The sequence below is a fragment of the Leucoraja erinacea genome, chromosome 16, assembly GCF_028641065.1.
Source record: "Leucoraja erinacea ecotype New England chromosome 16, Leri_hhj_1, whole genome shotgun sequence".
Taxonomy (NCBI): domain Eukaryota; kingdom Metazoa; phylum Chordata; class Chondrichthyes; order Rajiformes; family Rajidae; genus Leucoraja; species Leucoraja erinaceus.
This window is the reverse complement of record NC_073392.1, coordinates 37351508-37372405: the sequence shown is the minus strand read 5'-3', so window position 1 is coordinate 37372405 and position 20898 is coordinate 37351508. Positions and strand designations below refer to the sequence as shown.

The 20898-nt window shown below is 40.9% G+C and overlaps 1 protein-coding gene across 4 annotated transcripts in view; it reads left to right on the top strand.

The window, feature by feature from the left end:
* The window catches only part of hdac11 (histone deacetylase 11), a 120117-nt gene extending 102283 nt beyond the window's left edge, over positions 1-17834 (top strand). For all 4 annotated transcript variants that reach the window (XM_055648191.1, XM_055648189.1, XM_055648192.1 and 1 more), the window contains 2 exons: positions 13568-13746; positions 14606-17834. In XM_055648191.1, the coding sequence (XP_055504166.1) occupies positions 13568-13746; positions 14606-14770 (344 nt within the window). In that variant the 3' untranslated portion in view covers positions 14771-17834. The remainder of the gene's footprint in view (positions 1-13567; positions 13747-14605) is intronic.
* The last annotated feature ends 3064 nt before the right edge of the window (positions 17835-20898 follow it).

Sequence of the window (20898 nt, the reverse complement as noted above, 5' to 3'; positions counted from 1 at the left end):
CCCAGAGAAAACCCGCGTGGTCACAGGTAGAAGGTACAAACTCCATACAGACAGCACCCGCAGTCAGGATCAAACCCAGGTCTCTGGCGCTGTGAGGCAGAAGCATCTGCCGCCATCGTGCAGCTGTAATAATTGAAGAACCAAGGGTCATCAGATCGGATAATTGTCATCAAAAAGGGAATCACTTCTACCCAGAAGAAATAATTAATATGATGGAGTCCGGAGGTGGATTTACACGGTATAATAACTGTAATGTTACAATTATTGTAAAGAATAATCCTTCTTTTGCTCGATCTTAAGGAATTTATTATGTGGTATGTGGTAATTGAATTTGACTGTATAACCTTTGTCATTGACCAGTGATTTATATTTCATGTCCGAGTTTGTACAACCATTGGGCACCTTTAATGTTGCAACATGCTTTGTTTTATTTATGAGTTTTAGGAAAAGAGTAGGCTTGTTTTTGATGGGTTTTGGGAAGAGTAGTCTTGTTTTGTCCATTTGCTCTTGAGGTATGGTTTTCTGCACCTGGCCGTCTTAGGCAGTCCCTCATACAAGTATTAATCTGCCTCAAATCTGCATATCATCTGAGATCAGGATTAGATGTTTCCGTACCAATATAATGGGTATTTCAATCCATTCCCCATGTTGAAAACAAGCCTGTGAGCTCCATTGCTAGATTTATATTTTTGTATGTCTGATTAACATCACATTTAGTTCCCAATTGAACCTTAAGATTATGAATGGATCAATGGATATTTATTGTCACATATGCAATTAAACATTACATAGTGAAATCCATTTTGCATATTTAGTGCCTTTTCATCAAGTTCAAAGTAATTGTTAATAATGCAGCATAATTATACCTAATTGTATGTAAATCAGTAGTCAATTAATCAATACATTCTTGAATACATTTTATTGAATATATTCTATTAGCCAAGTATGTATACATACAAGGAATTTACCTTGGTGCTTTGCTCGCAAGTAACAACACGATATACAGGAGACAATTAAGAATAAAACACTATAATTTAAACATGTGAAGAATGAAATATAATACGAGAGCAAAAGGAGGCTACAGACTTTTGGCTGTTGCGTAGAGCTAATGCTCATGGAAAAAAAAAGCTGTTTTTATGTCGGGCTGTGGCGGCTTCGACAGTCCGGACTCGTCTTCCGGAGGGTAGTGCTTCAGAGTTTGTGGCCAGGGTGAGAGGGGTCACCTGCTCGCTTCCTGGCCCTTGCAGTGTACAGTTCGTCAATGGAGGGAAGGTCGCAGCCAACAACCTTCTCTGCTGATCGAACGATTCGCTGCAGCCTCCGGATGATGTGCTTGGTGGCTGAGCCAAACCAGACCATGATGGAGAAGGTGAGGACAGACTCCACGATGGCAGTATAGAATTGGACCATCATTGCTTGTAGCAGATTATGTTTCCTCAGCTGCCACAGGAAGTACATCCTCTGTTGGGTCTTTTTGACTGTGGAGTCGATGGTGGCCCCACATTTAAGGTCCTTGGAGATGATGGTTCCAAGGAACTTAAATGACTCCACAGATGTGACTGGGGTGTTGTTGATGGTGGGGGGAGGGGAGGGGGAGCTCTCTTAAAGTCTTACAATCAATTCCACTGTCTTGAGAGCATTGAGCTCCAGGTTGTTGCGATGGCACCAGGCCGCCAGCTGTGTCACTTCCTGTCTGTAGGCAGATTCCTCCCCAACCTGGATCAGTCCAATCAGGGTTGTGTCATCCACAAACTTGAGAAACTTGCAGAGGAGTCTGTGGAGGTGCAGTCGTTGGTGTAGAGAGAGTAACGGAGAGGGGAAAATGCACAGCCTTGCAGTGCTCCTATGCTGACGTTTGCGGGTCCGAGATGTGCGTTCCCAGCCTCACATGCTGCTTCTTGTCTGTCAGGAAGTTGGTGATCCACTGACAGAGGGGTTCAGGCACAGTCAACTCAGAAAGTTTGGATTCTGCCACAATGGTGTTGAATGCAGCGGTAAAATCAAACAAAATCCTCGCCTAGGTCCCCTGGCGGTCTAGGTGCTATAGGATGAAGTGCAGGCCCAGATTGACTGCTTCATCCACAGATCTATTGGCCTGGTATGCAAACTGCAGGGGGTCCAACAGGGGGTTTGTGATATTTTTCAGATGAGCCAGCACGTCTTTCAAGGGTCTTCATGATTACAGAGGTCAGTGCAACAGGCCTGTAGTCATTTAGACCAGTAATCCTTGGCTTTTTGGGTACATGAACAATAGTGGGGACTTTGAAGCAGGCAGGGGCAGACAGATTTGCAGGGACTAGTTGAAATTGTCTGTGTAGACTGGTGCCAGCTGTTCGGCACGGAGCTTGTGGGTAAAGGGGGAAACAATGTCCAGTCCTGGAGATTTCCGGTTTTGCAGGCTAGAGTCAGGCTGTGTGAAGTGGTAATTGGGGAGGGGGAGGGAGGGGGTCCCAGGGGTTATTTTTCTGTCTATTGAACCTGCCTAGAACTTGTTTCCTCTTGTAGCTGGTGATTCTTTGCAAACCCTTCCACACTGCACATGAGTCATTAGCTCAGAACCTTGCTCCTCAACTTCTCAGAGTACAGGGCCTGTCCCACTTACGTGTCCTTGGCAAGCAAATTACGCGACCTCGTGGCCATGTTGAGGCGCACGGGCATCGTATGGCCACGCGGGGCCGGTCCCACTGAAAAGTGCGGAGGGGTATGTAGTTGTGCGCGACATCACGTGGGGCTCCGAAATTTTTGTAGCGAATGAAATCTTTGCGCGCCAACGGCCTGTCGCAGAACTGACGGCCAAGTTGGGACAGGCCCAAGACCCTGGCGTGACGCAATGTCTCACCTCCAACAGCAACATAAGCGGGCAAACGATCACCGAACTCGGCCTGGGGCTCACGGCCGTTGCAGTCCGGATCCGCCCCCACTTCAACTCCCAGAGCCGGGCCAAGAAAATTGAAGATAGGCACAAAATGCAGGAGTAACTCAGCGGGACCGGCAGCATCTCTGGAGAGAAGGAATGGGTGACGTTTCGGGTCAAGACCCTTATTTCAGACTGAAGAACAGCCTTGACACGAAACATCACCCATTCCTTCTCTCCAGAGATGCTGCCGGGCTCGCTGAGTTACTCCTGCATTTTGTGTCCATCTTAGAATAACGTCACATGCTCCAGACGGCTGTGCGTACGCATGAAATCACGCGCGACCTTCGCGGGACCGTCACGACTCAACGCGACCACAAGGTCACGTAATTAGCGTGCCAAGGACACGTAAGTGGGACGGGCTTATCTTTACTTGGCAGCTCTGATTCCTCTTCTCAGCTTGTACTTGACCTGCCTGTAAAGATCTGCATCCCTGCTCCTGTAGACCTCCCTCTTTAGACTGGCGGAGCTGTCTGAGTTCTGCTGTAAACCAGGGCTTGTCATGGTTGAACCTGATCCGGGTCCTAGTGGGAATGCAACTGTCCTCACAAAAGCTGACATATGATGTCACAGTGTCTGTATACTCATTGAGGCTTGTGGTTGCTCCCCTGAACACATTCCCTGACTGTAGGTTTTCAATGCCCTTGCTTGTCCACTTTTTCATTGTTCTGACCACAGGCTTAGCAGATTTTAGTTTCTGCCTGTAGGTCAGAATAAGTTGACGCAGACATTGAACTCTCAATAGAGTGCAATACACAAGGTGCTGGAGTAACTCAGCGGGACTGAGTTACTGGATAGGTGACATGTTTTGTTCTTGGACTCTTCATCAGAGGGGTCTCACCTATCCAATCTTGCCATAGATGCTGTCTGACCTGCTGAGTACTTGGTGCTTTGCTCCAGTATCCATATTCCAGCACCTGCACCTTATTGTGTGTCAATTCAGTGCATTGAGAAGGTTTTGTGACTTCACAGTTAGCTGGTACAGAATGCCCTTTCTAATTATTCCACAATCAAGGTCAATTTTGAATACCCTGCCGTTTGTAAAATCAAGAAGCGTTGCCTTTGAGATTATTGTGGCCTCGTTCTTCCCATCTCCTCTATCGCCGGGGAAAGGTCATTACCAAATGAACACAATCCATATCCATTTTCATTGGATAGACACAAAATGCTGCAGTAACTCAGCGGGACAGGCAGCATCTCTGGAGGAAAGGAATAGGTGATGAGACCCTTCTTCAGACTGAGAGTTGGGGGAAAGGGAAATGAGAGATATAGACGGTAATGTACAGAACAAATATTCATTGGAACTGAAAAATCCCACTGGGTATTCATAGATTCCCTTTGGGGGAAAGAGAATTTTAGGAAAATAGATGCATATCTATGATCTTGTGTGTACAGATTATTGGTTAACCACAGAGCACATTACTTCACTGAAAAGGAGTTTCACATGATTTCTCTGAACCTCAAAGATTCAGCAGCCCACATCTAACAGTGAACAGCAGGAAGAAGAGAGCAACAAAACAAGCTGAAGGCCCATTATTAGACACGAGTTATATCCACAAATGTCATTAATCCCCAACATGGGATTTTGCTTGATTTCTTATTAAAGTCATCTTTGCATCGTACTCACTGGGATGTTCTCACTGATGTTCTTAAATTATCAAATAAGTTAATTAGTCATAGGAATAGAATTAGGCCATTCACCCCATCAAGTCTACTCCACAATTCATTCATGGCTGATTTTTCTTGCCCTCTCAACCCCATTCTCCTTCCCTCTCCCCATAACCCCTGCCACTCTTAAGGGCCTGTCCCACTTTCACGACTTAAATCACAACCTCTGCCGAGTTTGCCCTCGACTCATACTCAGAGCATGATCTTCACGAGGTCGTAAGAGGTCGTAGGTAGGTCGTAGGTAGATCTGCACTTTAAAAAATACCCAAAGACTTGGCCTCCACAGTCATGTGTGGCAATGAATTCCACTGATTCACCACACTAACTAATGAGATTCCTCCTCATCCTCTTTCTAAAGGTACGTCCTTTTATTCTGAGAATCTCCCACTAGTGGAAACATTGTCTCCACATGCACAAGCCTTACTGTTTCAGGTCAAAGACCTTTCATCAGAACTGGGAAATATCGATAACAAGTTAGTTTTAAGCAGAGACAATGGAGGGGGGAAGCTGAAGCTAGGAATGAATGAAATATCATCAAAAGATACTTGCATGAAGCATAAACACTGCCATAGATCAACTGGGTCAAATGTTGTGTGTAGGAAGGAACTGCTGGTTTACACTGAAGATAGCCTTAAAATGCTGGAGTAACTCAATGGGAGAGGCAGCATCTCTGGAAAGATGAAATGAGTGACATTTCCGGTCATGTCACCCATTCCTTCTCTTCAGAGATGCTGCCTGTCACGTTGAATTACACCAGCATTTTGTGTCCATCTTCGGGTCAAATGTTTTGTTTCTTTGTTGCAGGTTGATGCAACTACGTTTATTTGGGTAACCCTGCTCATTTTGGAATATATTCTACACCCATTTTGTGGTCATTGTTGTCAGCTACGACTGTGACTAATTTGGCTTTTTATCACCAATTTATAAGTTGACTGTTAACAGTGTCTTCAAAATATTTGATGTTTTTATTTATCCAGATTGTTTGCAAATTGTAGCCATTTCCATTTGAATTGTGACTTTAATTTTCGTCTCCACTAACTGAAAATTTCTCATTGTGCCAGTTTAGACATTTTCCATGAAACATTTCACTGCCTGTATCAAGTAATGAGATAAATGTCCTTTCACGCAGATCTCATTTAGATCTTCTGCTTTCTGTGGTGGTCCTTTAATGTGTGCTGTATGCATTGCAAGGATAAGAGGCACCTTGTTGCTATTTTATCCGCAATCGGTTATCCCTATGATTAGTAATGGATATATTGCAGAGACCATGGGTTCCCTGCAGAGTCTTCAACTTGATATTATTCTGCAATATGTGCAGAAACGCTGTTTGCTCCATGAGGCTGTTTTGATGCTTTACGGCAAAGTTTATAGATGTCTTATTTTTTCTAATTTTACTTTCATTATTATAGGAAGAAATTTTACATTACCTTCTTTATCACACTGGATCTGGGAAGCTGCATGTGTCAAAACTGTCAAATTATATACAAGGGTTATTTTGTTTTTAATTTCTATCATGATGTTGATTAATGGCAAAACAGCCTAGAGAGCCAGATGGCCAAATCCTGCTCCTCCTACTTCTTATGTTCTAATGATCTTCTGTTCAAGTTACATTTATCATTAAAATGAATAATAACAAAGGATAAAATACCCGTATAACTGCATTAGATCCTATATTTTCAGCTGCTATCTTTCAAATTGAGTTAAGTGAACAATTTAAATTGGATTAAGAACCAAGAGATTTTTGATAACAGTTAAAATGCTTGTTTTGCATGTTTCTGAATTTTGACCTATTATTTTAAATATAATTTATTACTGAATTTCAAATAAAATTAATTCAGATGGCACACAAAAACATAACATGGAAATGGAATTGGGCCCATTTGTTCGTCAATAAATGAGCACCACCACTTCACTGGAAATGAAAATCAGATGATTTTCCAATTGGCAACTGATCTGCAATGTCACGTTTGCAGCCAGATGGCAAACTGAAAATCTACTCCGAAAGTTTTGATTTCTGCTAAACTCCCAACCCCAATTAGATTTAGATTTCTGCTGCCTTCAAACCAACCCTTTAATCCTTTAAACCAGAGACGAATACTCAAAGTGACATCTGTGTTCAAATGGAGTGAGACAAGTTTGAAACTCATTTAAACACAGAGACCTCTGTTCACTCTCAGAGTAAGGAACAATAAACCTAAAGTAATGACTCCTGCAGCAGACAATGGGAGTTAACATGCATGTACTGTTAAGAATACAACTACAGCTGCAAACCTCAGCAATAATCAAGTTTGGTTTAAGAGGGTTAATAAAGGTCAAGCTGAAATGTCATAATGCATTGTAATGCAACATTTTAAGTACTGATATCTGCTCAGCAATTTTTTCAAAATCATTAACACTTTCCTTTCCAACAGGGTTTAAAACTGTGGTAAACTCTGTGTGGAGAAGGAAAAGTCTCATATTGAGATAGCACCTTTGTTTTATCCTTCAAATCCTCAAACACTTTAAACCAACAATGCACTGTTTAATATAGGCAAACATGGCAGCCAAAATTGATCACACCTGGTCCACAAACAGCTATTGGAATGACGAAATCCAGTCTCTCAAAGCTGGCCTGGTATTTACAAAGAATATGCAGCACAGAACCATCCTACCACAACCAGAGAGCAACACTGAACAACTATCGACCTCATCGGTGACCCTCGGACTATCCTTGATCGGACTTTCCTGGCTTTCCCTTCCACTAAATGTTATTCCCTTTTCATGTTTCTATACACTGTAAATGGCTCGATTGTAACCATGTGTAATCTTTCCGCTGACTGGATAGCACACAACAAAAGCTTTTCACTGTACCTTGGCACACGTGACAATAAACTAAACTAATCTATTTGAACCAACCTGCTCATGGCACACAAGCATGTTGCTACCAAAGTTCAACACAGGTTTAGCAAGTTTCTCTCGTTTCACATACTATCACCCAATAAATAAACCCAAATCATTGTTTTAGAGTCACAGAGATGGAGTGATACAGTGGAAACAGGCCCTTCGGCCCAACTTGCCCACATCGCCCAACATGTCTCAGCTACACCAGTCCCACCTGCCTATGCTTGATCCATATCCCTCCAAACCTGTCCTATCTATGTATCTGTCTAACTGTTTCTTAAATGTTGGGATAGTCCCAGCCTCATCTGGCAGCTTGTTCCTTACACCCACCACCCTTTGTGTGTAAAAGTTACCCCTCAGATTCCTATTAAATCTTTCCCCCTTCAACTTGAACCTATGTTGTTTGGTCCAAGATTCCCCTACTCTGGGCAAGAAACTCTGTGCATCTACCCGATCTATTCCTCTCAAGGTTTTGTACACCTCTATAAGATCACCCCTCATCCTCCTACGCTACAAGGAATGGAGACCCATCCTACTCAACATCTCCCTATAGCTCACACCCTCCAGTCCTAGCAACATCCTCATAAATCTTCTCTGAACCCTTTCAAGCTTGACAATACCTTTCAAGCTTGACAATATCTTACCTATAATATGGTGCCCATAACTGAACACAATATTCTAAATGCGGTCTCACCAACATCCTATACAACTGCAACATGACCTTCTAAACTCCAGAGTGTACAAGTCCAGCCTCTCCATCCTCTCAGCATATGACAGTCCCGCCATCCCGGGAATTAACCTTGTAAACCTACGCTGCAATACCTGAATAGCAAGAATGTCCTTCCTCAAATTAGGGAACCAAAACTGCACACAATACTCCAGGTGTGGTCTCACTTGGGCCATGTACAACTGCAGAAGGACCTCTTTGCTCCTATACTCAACTCCTCTTGTTATAAAGGCCAACATGCCATTCACTTTCTTCACTGCCTGCTCTACCTGCATGCTTACTTTCATAGACTGATGAACAAGGACCCCCAGATCCCGTTGTAGTTCCCCTTTTCCCAACATGACGCCATTTAGATAGTAATCTGCCTTCCTGTTTTTGCTACCAAAGTGGATAACCTCACATTTATCTGCATTAAACTTCATCTGCCATGCATCTGCCCACTCCCCCAACCTGTCCAAGTCACCCTGTATTCTCATAGCATCCTCCTCACAGTTCACACTGCCACCCAGCTTTGTGTCATCTGCAAATTTGCTAATGTTACTTTGTGGATAATCAGCCATGATCACATTAAATGGTGGTGCTGGCTCGAAGGGCCGAATGGCCTTTTCCTGCACCTATAATCTATTGTCTATTGACCAGAGATACTGCCTGTCCCACTGAGTTACTCTGGCATTTTGTGTCTATCTTCAGTGTAAACTAGCATCTGCAGTTCCTTCCTACATATATATCCATTGGCACAGCCCTTCAGTGAGGCATGTTAGACTGTGAGCAGCAAGTAGGCTGAGTGTAGGACTGCAATACAGCTCACAAATCACCTCATGACTTTGTACAGTCAGAAAATTGTTTCCAACTCTATATGATCAAAAGTCGGGTTTAACAATTACATATGTTGAATTAATTTACAAACACAAAACTGCTGTTAACATTTTTTTTCAAACATGAATGTAATTGAAAGAAAATCTTTCCCAAACTTCCAATCTAAATGAAGGTCGTAATGCTGACCAATGCAAATCTGAGGAGTATCACTGACCAAGGGAGTTTAGCAATTTGTTGAAGTCCCTTATTATATATGGTGAGTCTCAGGAGAGAGGGAGTATGAACATCTGGCCTTCAATACATTCCTGACATCCGCACAGGCACAGATATGTAGAGGACCACCTCCTCGCACATTGCAACTAGTTTGCAGCTCTTTATTCCGCACTGTCAATTCATTTCAGCCTGTTATTTAAATGGATGTACACCTGAAAAACGCTATGTTATACTATTCTGGTCGATATATAATATAATATAAAGGCGCAAATGGCTTTATTTTCAGGGGTAGCACTAGCAATAATGCGTAAGAATAAGCAAGTCTTGCTGCACTGACAGTGGATATTTTTAAGGCAGAGATAGATAGATTCTTGATTAGTTTGGGTGTCGAGGGTTATGGGGAGAAAGCAGGAGGGAGAGATAGATCAGCCATGATTGACTGGTGGAGTAGACTTGATGGTCTAATTCTGCTTCTATCACCTATGACATATTATGTGAGATTGCATCTGGAATCCTGTGTGGAATTTTGAGTTCCTTATTGAAGGAAGGACATACTTGCACAAAGGTTCACAATATTGATTGGCCCAGGGTGGGCTTTTTGTCCAGTATGGAAAGTATGTGCAGAATGAGTCGAGGGAGTTTAGAAAGATGAAGATGTTAATTTATTGCTGTGTGCTAAATTCAAAGGGAGCTTGACAGAATAAGTGTTCCTGAGTGGGGAAGCTGAGAACTAAGAAAAATAATCTCAGCATACCATGGCAGCCATATGGTAGAGACAAGGCAACATCACTATATATGCCAGCGAATCTTTGAAACAAAGAATTATTCAGCACAAAGCTAGAACCTTTAGCCCACCGGGTCCATGCCATTCATTTTCATTGATCCCATTTTTATTTTCCACAAATTTCCATCTACTCCTCTTAGATTCTGCCAGTCTCCGACACATCGTGGAAAACTTGCAGTGGGCAATTAATCTACCAACTGACCTGAGATGAGGGAGGAAACAAAGCTCCTTGCTGTAACATATAAACACATGGAGTTTGCATGAGAAAGTGCAAACTCCACACAGATAACACTGGAGGGCAGGATTGAGCCTGGGTCATTGCAGTTGAGAGGCAGACAAAAGTGCTGGAGAAACTCAGCGGGTGAGGCAGCATCTATGGAGCAAAGGAGATGCTGCCTCACCCATTGAGTTTCTCCAGCATTTGTGTCTACCTTCGATTTTCCAACATTTGCAGTTCCTTCTTAAGCAGTTGTGAGGCATGTCAGTCGACCATGTGGCATTGTGCCAGCCTTTGGAATTCTTCTGATAGTTAGGTTTTTGCTGGTTTATTAATTGGGCTAAAAGGCTAGCAAAGTTCATGAAGATCAGATAGCATTTTGGAATTCAAGCCATAGTTTTGATAACACTAATTGATCCTAATTTGAGGAAGGACATACTTGTGATTGAGGCAGTGCAGCGTAGGTTCACCAGATTGATCCCTGGGATGTTGGGCCTGTCATATGAGGAAAGATTGAAAAGACTTGGTTTGTATTCACTGGAAGGATGAGGGGGATCTTATAGAAACATATAAAATAATAAAAGGACTGGTCAAGCTAGATGCAAGAAAAATGTTCCCAATGTTGGGCGAATCCAGAACCTGGGGCCACAGTCTTAGAATAAAGGGGAGGCCATTTAAGACTGAGGTGCGAAAAAATGTTTTCACCCAGAGAGTTGTGAATTTGTTGAATTCCTTGACACAGGGTTCAGTGGAGGCAAAAAACACTGGATGGATTTAAGAGAGAGTTAGATAGAGCTCTAGGGGCTAGTGGAATCAAGGGATATGGGGAGAAGGCAGGCACGGGTTATTGATTGGGGATTGATCAGCCATGATCACAATAAATGGCGATGTTGGCTTGATGGGCCGAATAGCCTCCTCCTGCACCTATTTTCTATGTTTCTATTGACACATAATTGTATTGAATGGTGGAACAGGCTCATGGGACATCTGTGCCTCTGCGGAGACTGTCCGCAGTGCATGCCTCTCCACTGCAAGTCAGTAGGTGGGTCATTGTCTGTATCTCTCCACAGTTCCACTTGTCAGAGTTCGAGAGGCCCCACTTCTTCAGGTTGAGTCTGCAACGTCCCACTCCAGTGCGGAGGCGGTTCAGGGCTTTCCAGGTCGTATAAGGCAGGTAGTGTCCTGGTGCCATCTGGTGTTTGGTTTTGGTACCTGGCACAGTTGGCTCGTTCCATGAAGCTGTTCCGACTCTTCAGGAGTTTCTTGGCATGTTGGTGATTGTGCAAGGGGTGGCGGGGGTCTGTGTCCACATTGACGCGTTCTACTGCAGCTGCCCAATCACATCTTCAAGATGGTTCACTATTGGTATAGATAATGGTTTATCATTGACACGTGTACCGAGATACAGAGATAAGCTTTATTTGCATGTTCTCTAGCCAAATCATACCGTACATCAGCACAATCAAGTCACATCATAGTGAGTCTCCTGTCCAGAGTAGATCAATCGAAGACCAGAGGACATAGGCTATAGGTGAAGGGGAATAGACTTAATAGGAATCTGAAAGGTGATTTTTTCACACAAGGGGTGGTGGGTATTTGGAACAAGCTGCCAGAGGAGGTAGTTGAGACTGGAACTATCCCAATGCTTATGTACAAGTACAGCCGGCAGGGCAAAGACATAAATACCAGAGTGCAGAATATAATGTTATAGCATTACACTAACAGAGAAAAAGTCCAAGGTACGCAATGAGGTAGGTTGGAAGATTGGGATTACACCTTAGCTTATGGGAAGATCATTCAGCGGTCTGATAACAGCAGGGAAGAAATTCTTCCTGAATCTGTTACTCCTTCTTTTACGATATTCATGTTCTTGTGTGAGTGGTTGCTATGCAACAGTGTGCTCTTGCGTGACACTGGTACTTGGGCTCAGATCTAGACAAGGATGATGAGATGTTAACTGTAACAGACTTGTCTGCAGTGACTTTAGGCATTGTCAGTCAAGTTCCGATTTGACTTAAGTCCATGACACAACATTGTTCATGAATCAGAACCGATATTTTAGAATATTGTCACTTTCATTCAGAGAGGATGATTGAAATAAGACAAATTACATTATTTTAGCACAAGATATCTATGGCTTCAGGCAAAAAAACATCTTTCTGGCAGAGCAAAAAAAGAGTTAATTCTACCTTATATTTGAACTCTCCCATAGTCATTGATGCTTCATTCAATAACATAGATTAAAAATATATTAAAAAATGGCACCTTGTAATTGTGTCTGTAATAAAGTCTGACAATGTGCACTTTAACACCATGTGATTTTTTTCTATTACAAATCTCAAATTGTGGAGTACAGAGGCAAATAAATAAATGGTGGGTCTTTGTCCCAAACATTATGGAGGGCACTGTATTTGTACTGTGAATGGCTCGGTTGTAATCATGTATTGTCTTTCTGCAAAAGCTTTTCACTTGGTACATGCGACAATACACTAAACTGAAACTGAGATTATTATATCAGATATACAGGAAAGTAGAGGAAAAACCGCAATAAGCCAGCCATTTGCAGTACAATTCTAACTTCTTCGATCCTCTTGGATCAACAATTCCAGAACTTGCTTCAACCCGATCATGAAGAAGCAACTTTCACAGCTGTTTATAGATAGACGGGGCTGCGGATGCTGGTTTACAAAAATAGACACAGAGTGCTGGAGTAACTCAGCGGGTCAGGCAGCATCCCTGAAGATCATGGATAGGTGATGTTTCGGGTCGGGGCCCATCATCGGACTGGTCTGCAGAAGGGTTCCAACCTGAACATCCTCTCCATGTTCTCCAGGGATGATGTCTGGCCCGCTGAGTTATTCCAGTACTTTGTATCTTTTTTTATTGCTGTTTGCAAGTCAAACTAAGGCTTGTAGCGCTTATGTTCATTCTGTTGCCCGTGAATTTCCTGTTGAAATGTTTTGAATAAGTAACTCAGAACTTGCAATATCAGTGTTCTTTATATTAGTGATCAAATACTTACTGTTAATAAATAATTGAGCAGTAATTAGTTTATGATAAATTATAATAGTTGTTGATGCATATCGCTACTACATGCACATTTAATATTTTTGAAATCCATGCATGATTTTTGTATGCCTTTTTATCTAAAATCATTTGTCATATTTGTGATATTTGGTATATTTTTGAATAATCTATCAGAAACTATCCTTGTTAATAATGTATTAAATAACTTTGGGTGAAATTTGATTTGTATTGTTTGCCACGGTGTTAAAAAATATATTTTGTGTAGAGTTAACTGTGTGAAATGATTGATTACTGAAACGTTTATTCATGAATTGTTACCAGGAGCCATCAAGTGGAAAATTGAACTAGAATGGGACACAGAGGATTCAGAGTATCTGGCGAAAGTGGAAGCACATGTGGCAAAAGCATTGCATGAAGTCACTCCAGACATCATTGTATACAATGCAGGCACAGACATCTTAGATGGTGATCAATTGGGAGGTTTGGCTGTCTCTCCTCAGGTTTGTGAGATACATTCAGGCTAACTCAGAATTTTTGTACTTTGCACTATGAAATGACTTTAAAAATCTGTTAGCCCAACATTCGACGTATGCAACATGTTGACTTACATGCAAACCCAATTGAACACAGGCGAATGGAAATTCACCTGGAGTTTGACTCAGAAATCTAAGGAAATGTTTTGTTATGCTGAGCAAATATTTTATTTCAATGGACATCTGTTCCAGGTGTTTCATTAGCTTGAACAAGTGATGTATCTATTTTCTGTTTTCATCATACTTCACACTACAGTGATATTTTTTCATATCCTGGATTAAACAAACTGAATGAAGTGAAATGGTTCCTCGTTTCTAGATAGCGTTTCTATAGGAGTTTGCCACAATTCTAACGATTGGCACACACATGTTCCAGATGGAAAGTGACTGTATTTTAACAGGAATGTTTCATTTACCACTAATTCTTGTGCATACGTTCTAAAAATCCCTTAACTATTAAGTAATTATGTTTGTCTATAATTTATAAATAAAGGAGTGTACACAATTCTGTTCAAATTACCGAGAAAATAATGACTGCTTCAGTGCTAGGAAGTCAGTTTGTATTTGCTAAAGAGTGTATTATCATGTAATTTAATCTTGCCCTTTTCAGCATTGCAAACAACAACATTATGATTTAAAAAAAATCTGATTCATAATTATGCTATGTTAGACATGTAGCGTTGTATTGAATGGAACTGGAATTGCTTTTTGCATTAACTTTTTGCATTAACATTTGGGAAGAAAACTATTTTGATGTATAATTAGTGATGATATGAAATGAAACTAGTTTGTGCCCTGCTAAAGTAATTTTTTTTCTTTTTCCCAGGGAATTATTAAAAGAGATGAATCAATTTTTAAGGCAGCCCGCATTCATAAGATACCCATCCTGATGGTGACATCTGGAGGTTACCAAAGGTCTACAGCTCGGATCATAGCTGATTCTATTCTGAACTTGCACCATTTGCATCTCATTGACCAGAGACTGATTTAGAAGAATTGGATGAGTGTTACCTTGGCATTTTTGTAATATGGAAGCCTTTATCAGCTACAATACCGCCACTGTTAATGCAAAAAAATAACTTTAGTTTTAAAAAGAAAACGCATTTTAAATAATAAAGTCGCAAAGTTCTATAGTCTGTCTTGAAAAGAGTTACAAATATTGATGAGATAAAAGTACAACTAGGTTTACAGTATTATTACATTCTTAAAGGGACATTCCTCCCTGGTGCAATAAGGACGTGCAATTTTTGTTTAAAAAAAAGTACAGAAATGTACTTGGCTCTGTGAAGGATTTAGATAAATAACTTTTTTCACACAAAAAATATTTAGCTCAGCTTCTTGAGTGTTTCTATCTCACGCTGATATAAACCATATTTTTATCATGGTTTAAAACACTGTTCTGTGTCAATGGGATATGTATATATAGATCCAAACCTTACTTCATGGTAGTCAAAGTGGAGGATAGAGTGGAGCAAGGAGGGGACCAGACCAAGATATTTTTTCTTACAGATGTAATAGAATGTATGGATATGAATATTTAACTACAAAAATATCCTTGCAAATTGTATCAAATTACTATTCAAGACTGAAAGTCTATTTTATTGCCCAGCAAACTATTTGTAAAGGAATGTGCCTTTAAATATAAGATAACTAGCTTCCTATTCTCAATATCAGGCTGAAAAAGTTCCTGTGTTTTGACATAGGGGATTGTTATTCTAATGTGTGATTTTCTGATGTGCTCGACAGAAAATAATTTTGTGCTGTAAATTATAATTAAATAACTGAGTTCAGTAATCACACGTAGGAGGTGTTGCACTTTGGAAAGACGAATGTAATGGGAAAGTATATAATTAATGGCAAATCCTTAATAACATTGATGTTCCAAGGGTTTGTGGGGCCCGACTGTACAGTTCCCTGAACGTAGTAACACACAGATAGATTGGGAAGAAGGTGTATGGTATGTTTGCCTTCAGTGGTTGGTGCATTAACTATAGGAAGTCGTGTTGCAGCTTTATAGGACTTTGGTTAGGCCGCATGTGGTGTATTGTGTGCAGTTCTGGTTATCCCATTACAGGAAGGACATTAAATCTTTGGAGAGGGAGCAGAAAGGGTTTACCAGAGTACTGCCTGAGTTAGATTAGGGTATTAGCTATAAGGAGAGGTTGGACAGACATCAATTGCTTTCTCTGGAGCTCGAGAGGCTGAGAAGTGGATTAAATAATGAGAAACATAGATAGGGTAGACAGTCAGAACCTTTTTTCCAGGATGGAAATGTCAAAGCCTAGAGGAAATAGCATTAAGTTGAGAGGATAAAATTTAAAGGTGATGAGCGGGGCATGTTTTGTTTTACACAGAGAGTGGTGGGTGCCTGGAACATGCTCCAGGGGTGGTGGTGTGAAGGTAAATGTGATGGTAACATTTAAGAGCGTTTTTGATAGGCACATGCATATGCAGCGAAGGACTACTGCCGGAGATTAGTTTAACGGCGTTCTGTTCAGTGCGGACATAGTGAGCTAAGAGCCTGTTCCTGTGCTGTACTGTTCTATATTCTAACGTTAGAATTATTGTGGTCTGTCATATTTAAGCAATTTTAATCTCTGTGAGCATGACTGTGATTTAGTTGTCCAGTCATATCTGGAACTAAAGATATATCAAATTCTGCTGTTGCAATAAATGCATTTTATCATTAATTGATTTCAAACCCGAGGAATATATGCAGCTGGTTTCACTGAAATCTAATTTTGCTGAGGTGATAAGTAGCTGTAGGCAAAACAATGGAAAGTAATTTGTGGCAGTTTTTTAATGTAGCCAATTTGCTGCTGGACATTGCTGTCCAACAGAGAAAAATCTTAACTTTCACGTTTTTAGAAAATTGCTTTGAAAGGTGTTCTCATCAGAGTGCACGTTGAAATCTGAACACATTCCCAACTACCAGAACAAAGTTTTGTGGAGATGCTTTTGAGATGATCCACATGATATTGTCATGAAAGGAAAGTCTAGCAAGACAGAATATGATGGTTCCCAAAACTGGCACAGGGTCTATGATGTGGAAGTAATACGTCATTTAACAATGGCAGAAACATTACTCTATGAAGCTTAAATTGCATTTCTTGTTTATCGACACAAAAATGTTATAAGCTGAAAAAAAATGGGCTCTTTGAAGCTGTGTTCAAGACTGCAGTGTTAAATCACTGTTAAACTCACGGAAAGCTTTTAGACCACTGTCAGGGAGTTCACAAATGTATTGGTCATCAATATTAAGGTGGTTAAGAAAGCGTATGGTAAGCTTGCCTTTGTTGCTAGGGCCATTGAATATAGGAGTCAGGAAGTCAAGGTGCAGCTCTATAGGACTTTGGTTTGGCTGCATTTGGAGTGTTGCGTGCAGTTCTGGTCGTCTAATTACAGGGCAGAAGTGGAGGCTTTGGGCAGATGTGGAGGCTTTGGACAGATGTAGAGGCTTCCGAGAGGGTGCAGAGGAGATTTACCAGTGCTGCCTGAATTAGAGGATTTTAGCTGCAGGGAGAGGTTGGTTGGATTGTTTTCTCTGAAATCTCAGAGGTTGAGGGGTGGCAATAGAAGCTTATCCAATTATAGGAGGGGAGACTGTCAGAACCTTTTTCCCCCAAAGTGGACATGTCCAACACAGGAGGGCAGAGCTGTAAGGTGTGAGGGGTGGAGGAGTTAATGGAGATGGGCGGGGCAGATTTTGTTCTACTTGGAGAGTGGTGAGGGCCTGGGACAGATTGCCAGGGGTGGTGGTGCAGACAGATGTGATTGTGGTGTTTAAGAGGCTTTTAGATCGGCACGTGGAAGTGCAGGGAATAAGGGACATGGATCATGTACAGGCAGATGTGATCAGTTTAACTTGGCATCATGTTCGACACAAACATTGTTGGCCAAAGGGCCCGTTTCTGTGCTGTGTTGTTCTATGTAACGCATAGAATGTACTTGCGATTTGAAGAATGATGTACTCTAAGTGAAACCTGGAGCCTTTTAAGAGTCGATTAGAATGTATGAGGTAAAGGGACACATAATTAAAATGATTAATTTGCACATCACTCCTCTTACCTACCACAGCTCTGGTTTCAATTTTGTGTAAGTCACTTGTTTTAAGAATCTTCATTATTTTGAAGGGAATTATAGATTGCAGACTGGACATGTTTGTTTGAGCAGAAAACAAACTGCTGGAAGAGCTCAACAAGTCAGACAATATGTAGGTAAATGGACAAAGTTTGTTCAGTCAGAATAAGAGGCCCAATCCAAAAAAGTCACCTGTCCATTTCCCTCCCCAGATGCTGCCTGACCCGCTGAGTTCCTCCAGCAGTTTATTGCTCAGGATTCCAGCATCTGCAGTGTTTTGTGTCTCTGGAAATGTTCACCTTCTCACTTACAAACACGATTCTAGAATTATTCTTGTGTTGGATTAATAAATGTGTTAAGGTACAGAATAATATATTTACTTGAAAAGCCTTTCCATCCCATATGAAATGTAGTTATCAAGTTATCCTGGTTCAGATTATGAGTCCTGCTAAATTAGATGTTAATCTAACCATGTAAACAGTGACTCAAACCTCAAGACTTGAGCACAACCATCTAGGCTGACACATTTGGAACAAATGTATTTGTAATAAGATGTTAAACCATAGTACCATCTGCTCCCTCAGATGGATGAACTGTTTGCAGGCAAGACGTGGATGTTAACCATGGAGCCTGACTAATATCTATTCCTCATTTAACATCACATTAAAATGTTAATTTTCACCTATTTGTTTGTGGGAGCCTGTTTTATGCAAATTGGTTGTCGGATTACTACAATAAAACCTTAATTGCATTTCAAAGTCCTCCTTTACGGTAAAATGAGATATCCTGAGGTGCAGAATGGCATTTTGTAACTAGAAAATGTGTATGAAGGAACTGCAGATGCTGGTTTACACCGAAGATAGACACAAAATGCTGCAGTAACTCAGCGGGACAGGCAGCATTTCTGGAGAGAAGGAATTTTGGGTTGAGACCCTTCTTCAGACTGAGAGTCAGGGAAAGGATCTCTTCTACATTCTCCCTGAACTTCGTCCCCTTTGATCTCTCGTTTTCACACTTTACCCTTCCATGTCCTTCGTTTCCCTTTCCCCGACTCCCAGCCTGAAGAAGGGTCTTGACCCGAAACATCACCCATTCCTTCTATCCCGAGATGCTGCCTTGTAAGGAGGAAAAAAAACTTGTGGTTATAAAAGATAGACACAAAATGCTGGAGTAACTCAGCGTCCCGCTGAGTCCCGCTGAGTTACTCCAGCATTTTGTGTCTATCCTTTATAACTACACGCTTTTTTCCCTCCTTACAACAATTGATAGACGATGATGTGCGGAGTGTGTAGTCTCATCTAACTTGAACAGCAAACATTGTATTAAAATTTGGATCTTGGCTGAATATAACTTGAACATTGTTTGGTTCATACTCACCAATACAAAGCTTTTTATTGAAGAGAAATTTGGCTAATCTGAAAGCTTTGTTTATTGCAAAACTTAAGTGCTCCCAAATGTTGTTACTTATTGGAATGAAGGGAATTATATTATTGTAATCACCCTGATAAATGCAAAATGCATTATGATTGAGGTCACTCTGCCCATCCATTTTAATCCAAAGCAAATATTGATTTGTTATGTGATCTGGTCGGAAGTTTACATTTCGTCAGGTACAAAGAATCAAATACATTTATAAAGAGCTATTCATAAACCTTACAGGATACCCAAAGACACTGAGCTAATGAATTACTTTTGACTGCGGTCAGTTATAAGATTGGAAACACAGCAGCCAATTTGCCCATGACAACCGCACAAAAATGCTAATGTACTGGAACATAAATGTTCTGGTAAACTATTCTGAAATATATGGTGTTGATCATTCATTGTTCAGCCAATTCTGCAATTGTTTATTTTAATGTTTGCATCATCCCATGATATAGATCCAAGCCCAATTTCACATGCGTAAATAATCCAGATTTTAATTCTAACTTTAACGCTAAATTTAATGTTTCACAGTTGGGGATGCTGTCCTTTACACAATACATTAAACCAATTCCCATATTGTGTAGACAAAAGTGCTGGAGAAACTCAGCGGGTGCAGCAGCATCAATGGAGCGAAGGAAATAGGCAATGTTTTGGGCCAAAACCCTTCTTCAGACCAAAGAAGAGTTTTGGCCCATATTCAGACCCATATTGTGTTCTGAATGTTTGCGTATATGGATAAGATTCCCTGTCGCTATTTGGGGAAGTGTTGGCAGTTTCATGAAATACTGATCAATATTGTTCTCTCAACCAAAACTAACAAGCTCAGAATAATTGTTTGTTGATCTTTCTGCTATTTGCTGTGGTACAAGTAAATATATAATAGTCTAGAATGCTGTACCATCAATATTGATTAAAAAAAAAAGCTTAATCTGGCAGATCTCCATTCTGTTGGAAAACCAGTAGCATTGTATGTTACCCTAGTATAAAGAAAATTATTTAGATAATTATTCTAAATTAAATTAGTTAAAAACAAGCTATCAACTAAATATTAAATCATGAATAAACAATTGATGGTAGTTGTCTAAATTTACTTACAAAGTTACGAGCTGTTTCATGACAGGTTAGCACGAAAACATTGAACGCTTATGCGTTCCCACCTCAAATCAATGCCAATCCACAAACACAAAATTGATGTCTTCTCACAAATAGAAATCATATAAATATGTGGAATTGTGGGATAATAATTGACAATCCTCATTAATTATAGCTCAACTTGGCGGCACGGTGGCGCAGCAGTAGAGTTGCTGCCTTACAGCGCCAGAGACCCAGGTTCGATCCTGACTACAGGCGCTGTCTTTATGGAGTTTGTACGTTCTCCCTGTGACCACATGGATTTTCTCCGGGTGCTCCGGTTTCCTCCCGCACTGCAAAAACGTCTGGGTTTGTAGGTTAATTGGGTTTACTAAAGGTTGCAAATTGTCCCTAGTCTGCAGGTTAGTGCTAGTGTATGGGGGTCACTGGTCCGCACAGGCTCGGTGGGCCATAGGGCCTGTTTCTGTGCTGTATCTCTAAACTAAACTGAGACTGTGTCTTTCATACAACATTTTATTTTCT